Genomic DNA, 11,032 nt, shown 5'->3' on the forward strand with positions numbered 1-11,032 from the left:
TCAGAGTGTCAGAGTCGTGCCATTGCCTCTCCCTTTTGGGGGTAACCTTTCTCGAGCAAGCTTCCGGTGCTCATTGAGGAGACTGAATTCCCAATGAAACTTTTCTAGTTGCTGCATTCTACTCCTGGGTGCTCCTATGCCAGGCAGAACCAAAGAGCCTATCCCTGCCCTTTGTCACCAGCTGAGATATGCAGTCCCTCAACCTGGAGGCTCCATGTAGCTAGTCTGGCTATTATCCGTCCAATGAGCTCCTCTTCCCCCATTGAGGTGTTCCCAAAGTAAAGGAAGGATTGAACTCTGATTAATAAGAATACACACAGAGGCTTGAACCAGCAAGACTCTGGGAAGGGTGCTTATAATAATCTCTCTGTCTCCAGCCCCTGGCCCAGGTCGTTTTTTCCACAAAAGAGCTTTTTACAGAGTGTTCGTAAGAACCAATCAGATTTCTTCTGAGCATTTCAACAAACCCCATGTGGGGACAAAGTTAAACTACCAAAACTAATTAAGCATGGGGTAAATAAAACAGAACTACAAAGGAGTGCATTTGGCAACCCCGGAGGTGATAAACAAGCAATAAACATGATGATGATGATGATGATGATAATAATAATAATAATAATAATAATAATAATAATAATAATAATAATAATTTATACCCCTCCCATCTGGCTGGGTTTCCCCAGCCACTCTGGGTGGCTTCCAACTGAATATTAAAAACAGTACAGCTTCAAACATTAAAAACTTCCCTAAAGAGGGCTGCCTTCAGATGACTTTTAAAAGTAAAATAGTTGTTTATTGCTTTGACATCTGCTGGGAGGGCGTTCCACAGGGCAGGCGCCACTACCGAGAAGGCCCTCTGCCTGGTTCCCTGTAACCTTACTTCTCGCAATGAGGGAACCGCCAGAAGGCCCTCGGTGCTGGATCTCAGTGTCCGGGCTGAACGATGGGGATGGAGACGCTCCTTCAGGTATACTGGACCGAGGCCATTTAGGGCTTTAAAGGTCAGCACCAACACTTTGAATTGTGCTCGGAAACGTACTGGGAGCCAATGCAGATCTCTCAGAACCAGTGTTATGTGGTCCCAGTGGCCACTCCCAGTCACCAGTCTAGCTGCCGCATTCTGGATTAATTGCAGTTTCCGGGTCACCTTCAAAGGTAGCCCCACGTAGAGCGCGTTGCAGTAGTCCAAGCGGGAGATAACTAGAGCATGCACCCCTCTGGCAAGACAGTCTGTGGGCAGGTAGGGTCTTAGCCTGCGTACCAGGTGGAGCTGGTAGACAGCTGCCCTGGACACAGAATTAACCTGTGCCTCCATGGACAGCTGTGAATCCAAAATGACTCCCAGGCTGCGCACCTGTTCTTTCAGGGGCACAGTTACCCCATTCAGGACCAGGGAATCCCCCACACCCGCCCGCCCCCTGTCCCCTGATAAGAAGGATGGCCAGGAAGACAGCAATTATTATCACCTTCAGGTGAGATCTGTTTCCTGGCCCTAAAATTAACATCCTAAGATTAACATATCAGAAAAGCTACATCAAAGAAGCTGCCCACTGTCTTTGATGACCCAGGATGCCTGCCTGGCAAAGACTGGCAGTGTACATGACTGGTCAAGAAAGAGAAATGGAACAGGGATGCAGAGGTGTGGATTGATCAAGAATCATATCAAAATAGTTCAAACCCAGTCAACACAATGCTTTCATTGCTGACACAGGTGGCTTACTCTATATTTGTTATAATTCCTCATAGCAATCCCACCTGATCACTACACCCATGCAATTCCCTGGCTCTCTCTCTCTTAAATAAAGCCATCTGAGATCACGGCGATCGGCAATAGAGTGCGTTGGAGCCGTGAGCGGACTCAAGCCTCCTCATAGAATCATAGAATCATAGAGTTGGAAGAGACCACAAGGGCCATCGAGTCCAACCCCCTGCCAAGCAGGAAACACCATCAGAGCACTCCTGACATATGGTTGTCAAGCCTCTGCTTAAAGACCTCCAAAGTAGGAGACTCCACCACACTCCTTGGCAGCAAATTCCACTGGCGAACAGCTCTTACTGTCAGGAAGTTCTTCCTAATGTTTAGGTGGAATCTTCTTTCTTGTAGTTTAGATCCATTGCTCCGTGTCCGCTTCTCTGGAGCAGCAGAAAACAACCTTTCTCCCTCCTCTATGTGACATCCTTTTATATATTTGAACATGGCTATCATATCACCCCTTAACCTCCTCTTCTCCAGGCTAAACATGCCCAGCTCCCTTAGCCGTTCCTCATAAGGCATCGTTTCCAGGCCTTTGACCATTTTGGTTGCCCTCCTCTGGACACGTTCCAGTTTGTCAGTGTCCTTATTGAATTGTGGTGCCCAGAACTGGACACAGTACTCCAGGCGAGGTCTGACCCCCCCATGCAGTAAAACAGCCAGGGAATTTAGGGGGGGTGAGTTCGCACGCTCTGCTGGACCTCTAAGACCCCCACTCCTCCATGGGGGTTTTCGTGGGGGCCTCTAGCCCTGGCATTCTCCCCCAAGGCTCTATTTGCCCTGAACCGTCTCGCCCTTCAAGCGGACGACGCGGAGCTCACCACCATTAGCCTCCGCAGCAAGTCCCGGCGACCAGCACATCTTGTGCCCATGAGTCCCTCAGACTAACCATGGGTTGGGTGAAGCATTTTCTTCTGTCTGACTTGGCAGAAGTCAGAGCATCTTCATCAAGTGAATCCAAGTTCTTGTAGTACGAAAGCAGGTGCCGGGGGGGGGGAGAAATCTCTACAAACCTATCTCTCTGAAGGCAAAGGAAGGACTGGACCCTGATTAATACAATAGACACAAGGCTTGACCAGCAAGACCCTGGGAGAAAGACTCCCTGGCCCAGGTCGTTTTTATTAACAAAAGAACTTTAACACAGCGTTTGTAAGAACCAATCAGATTTCCTCTGAACATTTCCAAAAATCCCAAGTGGGGACAAAGTCAGATCAGAGGAAGCCTCTTAACTACAAAGAACTATTTACTATTTGAGCATGCATACATGTTTAGGCTAAATAAACAGGAACCAAGTAAGAATGCTTTCAGCAAACCCTGAACGTAATAACCCATAGGAAAGGAAAGACAGGCATTTAGCCACCTCCATGTGAACTCTGTTCCTGGCCCAAAGACCTACCTAAAGATTAACAAAAGCTACATCAAAGCTAACAGATTGAGGGTGAATCCTGACAAGACAGAAGTACTGTTTTGGGGGGACAGGAAGCGGGCAGGTGTGGAGGATTCCCTGGTCCTGAATGGGGTAACTGTGCCCCTGAAGGACCAGGTGCACAGCCTGGGAGTCATTTTGGACTCACAGCTGTCCATGGAGGCGCAGGTCAAATCTGTGTCCAGGGCAGCTGTTATCAGCTCCATCTGGTACGCAGGCTGAGACCCTGTCTGCCCGTGGACTGCCTAGTCAGAGTGGTGCATGCTCTGGTTATCTCTCGCTTGGACTACTGCAATGCGCTGTACGTGGGGCTACCTTTGAAGGTGACCCGGAAACTACAACTAATCCAGAACGTGGCAGCTAGACTGATGACTGGGAGCGGCCGCCAAGACCATATAACACCGGTCTTGAAAGACCTATTGGCTCCCAGTACGTTTCCGAGCACAATTCAAAGTGTTGGTGCTGACCTTTGAAGCCCAAAACGGCCTCAGTCCAGTATACCTGAAGGAGCGTCTCCACCCCCATCGCTCTACCCGGACACTGAGGTCCAGCACTGAGGGCCTTCTGGCGGTTCCCTCACTGCGAGAAGCCAAGTTACAGGGAACCAGGCAGAGGGCCTTCTCGGTAGTGGCACCTTCCCTGTGGAACGCCCTCCCACAAGATGTCAAAGGGAACAACAACTACCAGACTTTTAGAAGACATCTGAAGGCAGCCCTGTTTAGGGAAGCTTTTAATGTTTGATGTATTACAATATTTTAATATTTTTTTGGAAGCCGCCCAGTGTGGCTGGGGAAGCCCAGCCAGATGGTTGGGGTATAAATAATAAATTATTATTATTATTATTATTACCTCCTTATCTTTATGGCCCATGATGCCTGGTAAGCAACTGATCTGTGTTAGAATGCTTTGCACGTGACTGTCAGGCATAGAGAAAATGGGGCAGAGATGCAGAGGCTTATGGGATCGATCAGAAATCATGTGAATGACCCAAACCCAGTCAAAGCGATGCTTTCACAGCTGACACAATGGCTTGCTTTCATAATTCCTCATAGCAACCCTAAAAGGTAAAGGTAAAGGGACCCCTGACCATTAGGTCCAGTCGTGACCGACTCTGGGGTTGCGGTGCTCATCTGGCTTTACTGGCCGAGGGAGCCGGCATACAGCTTCCGGGTCATGTGGCCAGCATGACTAAGCCACTTCTGGCGAACCAGAGCAGCGCACAGAAACGCCGTTTACCTTTTCAGATAAAGTGATGAAGAATAAAAGGAGCTAAAAGCAACTCACCGGATGAAAATGTGGATGGCAAGCTTGAGCGGTGAAGCAGGGAACTTGGTATCTCCCTCTTATGCAGTTTCATGGGGGGTCCCCAGAGATTGAGGCTGGTAAAAGCAGGAACATGATCTCGTTGCCAGGATCTGTCCTGAGGGACTCCTGGCATCCAGCCATCTTCTCCTCAGGTTGTGAACAGCTCTTTTTCTTTTCTTTTTTCCCTTTCTCCGCTTTTAAATTAACTTTATTTACTGGGGCTCACTCAAAGATCTTCAAAAAGACATACCCATCACAAAGTACATTTTTTACAATATACTAAGACAAGACAGCTACTTGATCTAAAAAAGGAAGAAATTCAGAAAGAAGAAAAGGCAAGAAATGGAGAGACCAGGAAAAAAATAGAAAGGGAGAGAAAAGGGAAAAGATAGGTAAAGATAAAGGGAGCCCTGAGCATTAGGTCCAGTCGTCACTGACTCTGGGGTTGCAGCGCTCATCTCACTTTATTGGCCAAGGGAGCCGGTGTACAGCTTCCGGGTCATGTGGCCAGCATGACGAAGCCGCTTCTGGCGAACCAGAGCAGTGCACAGAAACGCCATTTACCTTCCCGCCAGAGTGGTACCTATTTATCTACTTGCACTTTGAGGTGCTTTGGAACTGCTAGGTTGGCAGGAGCAGGGACCGAACAACGGGAGCTCACCCCGTAGCGGGGATTCGAACTGCCAACCTTCTGATCGGCAAGCCCCAGGCTATGTGGTTTAACCCACAGCGCCACCTGCGCCCCTATAGCAACCCTACATGACCACTACACTCTCTGTTGATTTGTAAGCTGTAGGGGAAATCCAGAGAAACTTGAAAACCAGATTGACCTAGAGGTTTTGTCTGTGTATTCATGCCGGTCTGTTTTCCTGAAGGGAGTCGCAAGGAGTCCATGCCTTGGGCCCTGCAAACACACTCCCCATGTGAAAGCGCACACTCCCTTTAAATTGGGCCCCTGCCCTCTCACCTCACCCCTTATAAGAAAGAAGAAAGTCAGATCAGCCTCTCCCTCCTGCTTTGTCTCGGGAGCACACAATTTTTTTTCCTTCCCAAAAGGACATGGGCAGATACCAGGATGTTGGTGGTTTATAGCCAATTAACTTATAAGGATGTGGGAAGAAATTCCATTCAGTTTGCGGTTGAACCTGATTCGCACTTTGAAATTCACATTGAACCAAGGTGGAGGTTTATGCAGTTCTGTGCTCTGAGCACCAGAGGGCAGCAGGGAGTACAGTGGCCTCTCTAATGAATAGTTACAGGTAGGTAGCCGTGTTGGCCAGCCATAGTCAAAACAAAATTTAAAAATTCCTTCCAGTAGCACCTTAGAGACCAACTAAGTTTGTTATTGGTATGAGCTTTCGTGCCACCAAGCAAGCAACAGGCAGCAGCTTCTCAGAGCAAAGACTTTTATTTGAATTGTTGCAACTGGCCAAGAGATTGATTGATAGTATTTTCATCCTCCTGCAAGTCCTAGGATCAATATTTCCTGGTCCCACCCACTCACCTCTCTCTTACCCACACCCAGAAACATGACCGTATACCCCAAATTTCACTTTATATTCCCCAATTCCCCCTCCTTAAGCTTCTTGGATATCTCTGTCATCAGTTTCCAGTACGACGTAAATTCCAGCTCCCCATCACTGTCGGTCCCCAAGCTTCTCATCTTCTCATCGAGATCGCCAGCATCCTACAGAAGAGGCAAGAGGAATGGAAAGCTCAGAAACAGTCAGTGAGAGATTGTCTCTCTCTGGATGGATTTAACTGAATAAGAATAAGAATTTTATTATTTACACATTCCCTGCCCATCTGGCTGGGTTGCTCCAGCTTCCAACACATATCAAAACATAATAAAACATCGAACATTAAAAACATCCCGATACAGGACTGCTTTCAGATGTCCTCTAAAAGGCCCTCTGCCTGGTTCTCAGAGTAGACCCAATGAAATGAATGAGCTTAAGTTAATCTTCAGTGGGTCTCCTCTAAGTTAGGATGAGCATTGGCTACCACCCTATGAAAGTGCTTGCACAATTATTCCTGCCACTTTCCACGTTTGTGAGGCATGTGTGACAAAAATGGCAAGAGATTGAGGTATTGGCAGACTCAGGGATACCCCAAGGTTTGCAGAACAACAACCAAAAGCCCTGAAAACACCCCATGAGGACTGAGCATGCTCCGTGGCAATGGAATGCTGGCTGACCGTATAGGAGGGAAAGTTGTGGAAATGGAATGGAATATCTTTCAGAAGGGCGTGGCTGGCTGGCTGGCTGGCTGGCAGGAGCAGCAAACAGGAGCAGTTCCCACTGCCGCCATTTTGTTGCAGGAGCCATTTGTAAAATCATGCAAGACATGGAGAAAAAGGAGAGGGAATTATTTCCCTTCTCTCTCCTCCTCCTCCTCGAGCTCAGCATCTGAGCATCCTATTCTCCGCCCACTGTTGCTTTTGGCCCCGCCCACCACAGTGATTTTGTTGTTGTTGTTTAGTCGTGTCCGACTCTTCGTGACCCCCTGGACCAGAGCACGCCAGGCACTCCTGTCTTCCACTGCCTCCCGCAGTTTGGTCAAACTCAGGATCTGTCCTTCCAGTGAGCACTCAGGGCTGATTTCCTTCAGAATGGAGAGGTTTGATCTTCTTGCAGTCCATGGGACTCTCAAGAGTCTCCTCCAGCACCAGAATTCAAAAGCATCCATTCTTCGGCGATCAGCCTTCTTTATGGTCCAGCTCTCACTTCCATACATCACTACTGGGAAAACCATAGATTTAACTATACGGACCTTTGTTGGCAAGGTGATGTCTCTGCTTTTTAAGATGCTGTCTAGGTTTGTCATTGCTTTTCTCCCAAGAAGCAGGCATCTTTTAATTTTGTGACTGCTGTGACAGTGATACAGCCCCCCAAAAGTTGACTGGAAGGAAATGTGGCCCTATTTCAGAAAAAAAGGTTCCCTGGTCTACAAAGCTTCTGAAATGAGAAGTCAACGGTCCCCATCTTTTTCTTCGTCTTAAACAGCAAAATACCTTTGCTTGCACTGCTTTTGACCTAAAAAATAGCCTCCCTTCACTCTCCTGCCCTCGCCCTTTGCCCTTTGACCCCAACCTACCTTCATGAAGTTAGGGAGCTGCTTGTTCACAAGTGCCTTGAACTGGCCGGCTGTCAGTGTCTCCTTCTTGCCCTCGGTGGCCGTATGGACCAATAAGATGCTGACGATTTTATCAATGGCCATCTTCATCTCTGACACATCCTCGCTGGCCATCTTGTGACTGAGCGCTGTTGGGCGTCTTCCTCCCTCCCTCGATGAGGCTATCGGTCAAGGGATGGGGATTGTGTGTGGGTGACCCTGTTGTGTAAGACCGGCTCTGGGAACAGAGTGAGGGAATGCGAGGGAAGAGAAGAAGAGGGGGAAATGCATGGAGAGAAGCAAAATGCAGGGGCAGTGAGTTACTGGCTGCTTTCATGGGATCACAGGATTGCCGAGTTGGAAAGGTTAATCCAGCCCAACTGTCTGCGAATGCAGGAATCACAGCTTTCGACAGCTTTTCAGAAGAATTTGCCACATCCCCCCCACATAAAGATAAAGGGACCCCTGACCATTAGGTCCAGTCGTGGCCGACTCTGGGGTTGCGGCGCTCATCTCGCTTTATTGGCCGAGGGAGCCGGCATACAGCTTCCGGGTCATGTGGCCAGCATGACTAAGCCACTTCTGGCGAACCAGAGCAGTGCATGGAAACGTCGTTTACCTTCCCGCCAGTGTGGTACCTATTTATCTACTTGCACTGGCGTGCTTTCAAACTGCTAGGTTGGCAGGAGCAGGGACTGAGCAACGGGAGCTCACTCCATTGCAGGGATTCGAACCACCGACCTTCTGATCGGCAAGTCCTAGGCTCTGTGCTTTAACCCACAGCACCACCCGCGTCCCTTCACACAAACACATACACAATCCCTATAGCAAAGTGGGGGAGATCAGCCTTTGTCACAAGCTGAAATATTGCCCCCTCCCCACCAAAAGGATTGCCACTCACCCCAAAGACGGTCACTTGCAAGCTTTGAATACCAGCGAGGGAGCAATGCGATGGTTCTCATACAGATGAGGGCAGCTTGAATCAGGCAGAGAGCGAAGGGTGTTTTGTGTGTTCAAAGGTTCTGAGCCAACTGCCTTTTTGCTTGCCAACAGCCATAAAGCCCAACTTCCACGCTGCCAGGCTAGCCACACACACACACACACACACACACTAAACATTTATTTGTGTGCCAGTTTAGAGACCCAACCAAGGAAGGGAGAGGGGGCCCCAGCAACAACATTGCAGGGTCTCATGCATGCCCACGTTTCAAAAATCTTAAATTCTCACCGTTAGTTAAAAAAAACAGAAGCTTTTTCATTGGGTATTTTGGGACAAGAGCTGCCGAAAGAAAAACGGACATTATTTATGTATGCTACAACAGCAGCAAGAATGTTAATTGTATAAAATTGGAAGACTGGAGAAGTACCATCCAAAGAGCAACGGCAAGAAAAGTTGATGAACTATGCAGAATTCACAAACTTAACGGGCAAGTTGCGTGAAAAGGTCAATAGTGACTTTGAAAAAGAATGAGAACCCTTTACAGCATATTTGCAGAAACAGCTAAAAAACGTGGACTCACTGGCAGGATTTAAATAAACATTTACATATTTATTTACAGAAAACAAGAAGTATAACAATGGGAAAACATGGTATTATATACAAATAGTAGATTGTATCATTTGATGTAATAAACCAGAAATGGAGGTTGAGGGAAGTCAACAGGGAGGGGGGAAATTGGAAAATGAATGTTTAGTAATGATGATGGATATTTGTCACAAGAAAGAAAATCAATAAAAAATTAATAAAAAAACAACATTCTCGCTGTTAATTCTTCTTATCCATAACTTTATAGTTTCAGCTTTTTCGTAAACTGCTTTGAGGGAAAGGCGTTCCTTTCTTTCTTTTTGCAATCAAGTGGTGTACAATTTATTTATTTTTTGAAATAAAGTCAGTAAATAGTTCCCATCCTCCGAACACTGGCCTGCTGCCAGGGGCTGAAGTGATTTGTACGCCAACCATGGCTGAAGTGCCACAGCTACCCTGTCCCTGGAGCACCAGAAAGGAAATATTTCAAGATCCTGGAAACCTATCAAGGACAAAAGCTCCCCAAACCACTGACTGAAGGCTAAGTTGTTGGGGGTTTTGTTTTTAGGTGGGGTAAAATCTGCTTTTTTAAAAAAAATGAATTAAATACACCCTGACTGCTCTTTCTATCCACAGACACTCCAAGTGTCCCTATTTTCCAGGGACGTCCCTGATTTAGAGAAGCCGTCCTGTTTTCTGATTTGATCCCAGAATGTCCCACTTTTCCTTAGGAAGTCCCTATTTTCATTGGAGAAATGTTGGAGGGTAAGTGAGTTATGCGACCCCTAAGCCAAGGAGATAAGTAAATATACAACCTGTTGAAGACATCTGAAAGCAACCCTGTGTAGGGAAGTGTTATGTACTGAAGTTCTCACCCTGGGCCAGCAGGGGGATACTGTAGATAGTTTTCACTCAGGTCCACATCAGTTATTTTAGGCAGGATACCCTGGGTTGTTGTTGCTACAATGTTGACAGCCGGCTGCCTATAAAAGCAGGCCGGCTGAGCAGTTTGCTGTTCAGTTCTGTCCAGCTTACAACAAAGAGCTGCTCTGGAGAAATCACTGCGTCGTCTGCTATGTTCGCCCACAACTTAACAGGAAGTTTTTTAAAGTTTGACGTTTTATTATGTTTTTTATATATGTCGGAAGCCGCCCAGAGTGGCTGAGGCAACGCAGTCAGATGGGTGGGGTTTAATTAGTAAAGTTACCTTTATAGAGTGGGATGCCCCTATTTTCATTATTAATTTTAATTGGAAGTTTTATTTACAACATAACATAACCCCCCACCCCACCCCCAATACAGAAACACAATAAACATAACATACAACAATACAAACAACCAAATAAAAGACTTCCTTTATCCTGTATCTGGCCTCGTTATTTACTTCTTATAAGCTGTTTCCTTTATGAATAATTATTAAGATTTTCCTATTTATAACTTAAACATTCACAAAGTCTCCTGCAGACATTAATATAAACAAGTCCAAGTATGTATTTTAGGGCACTGTTTTGTGAAGTACTCTCTGCATTTTCCCCATGCTTTTTGAAACTCTTGCCTAGTGTGATCTCTAGTTGCCTCTGTTAATCCAGCCAGTTCAATATACTCTATAACGGTTTGTCTTGCCATTCCCTTTTCGTTGGCACAATTTCTTTTTTTCCAGTTTTTAGCAATTAGGATCCATGCCGCTCCTGTGGCATAGAGGAATATTTTCTGATCTTCTCTTGCTATACCTGTGTCTGTTATCCCTAGTAGAAAAGCTTCTGTATTTTTCATAAAGTTATACTTAAACATTTTTTTAAGCTCATCATACACTATATTCCAGAAGCTTTTGATTTTTTCACAGGTCCACCAAACATGTATAAGTGTCCCCTCTGTTCCACCACACCTCCAGCACAGATTTGTTTTTGTC

General features: G+C 46.6%; 1 protein-coding gene across 2 annotated transcripts; it reads right to left on the reverse strand.

The window, feature by feature from the left end:
* Window positions 1–5,873: 5,873 nt before the first annotated feature.
* LOC309520667 (protein S100-A13-like) lies at window positions 5,874–8,654 on the reverse strand. Of its 2 annotated transcripts, none has more exons than XM_082202672.1 (3): window positions 8,500–8,654; window positions 7,581–7,817; window positions 5,874–6,171 (listed from the first exon to the last, which is right to left on the reverse strand). In XM_082202672.1, exons 2-3 carry the CDS (start codon window positions 7,731–7,733, stop codon window positions 6,034–6,036), a joined length of 291 nt encoding a protein of 96 aa, XP_082058798.1. In that variant the 5' UTR covers window positions 7,734–7,817; window positions 8,500–8,654; the 3' UTR covers window positions 5,874–6,033. The 2 variants fall into 2 exon arrangements, with proteins under 2 accessions (XP_082058798.1, XP_082058797.1); XM_082202671.1 differs by having other exon boundaries at window positions 7,581–7,836; window positions 8,500–8,653.
* Window positions 8,655–11,032: the final 2,378 nt, after the last annotated feature.

Source organism: Podarcis vaucheri (genome assembly GCF_965113315.1).
Source record: "Podarcis vaucheri genome assembly, chromosome: 16".
NCBI classification, from domain to species: Eukaryota; Metazoa; Chordata; class Lepidosauria; order Squamata; family Lacertidae; genus Podarcis; species Podarcis vaucheri.

Excerpts from the sequence above, each read along its gene's own strand:
- LOC309520667 (XM_082202672.1), bottom strand. The coding sequence starts at position 7,733 with ATGGCCAGCGAGGATGTGTCAGAGATGAAGATGGCCATTGATAAAATC. Across the intron at positions 6,172-7,580 it reads AGCTCCCTAACTTCATGAAG|GATGCTGGCGATCTCGATGA; the intron begins GTAGGTTGGGGT and ends CCTCTTCTGTAG.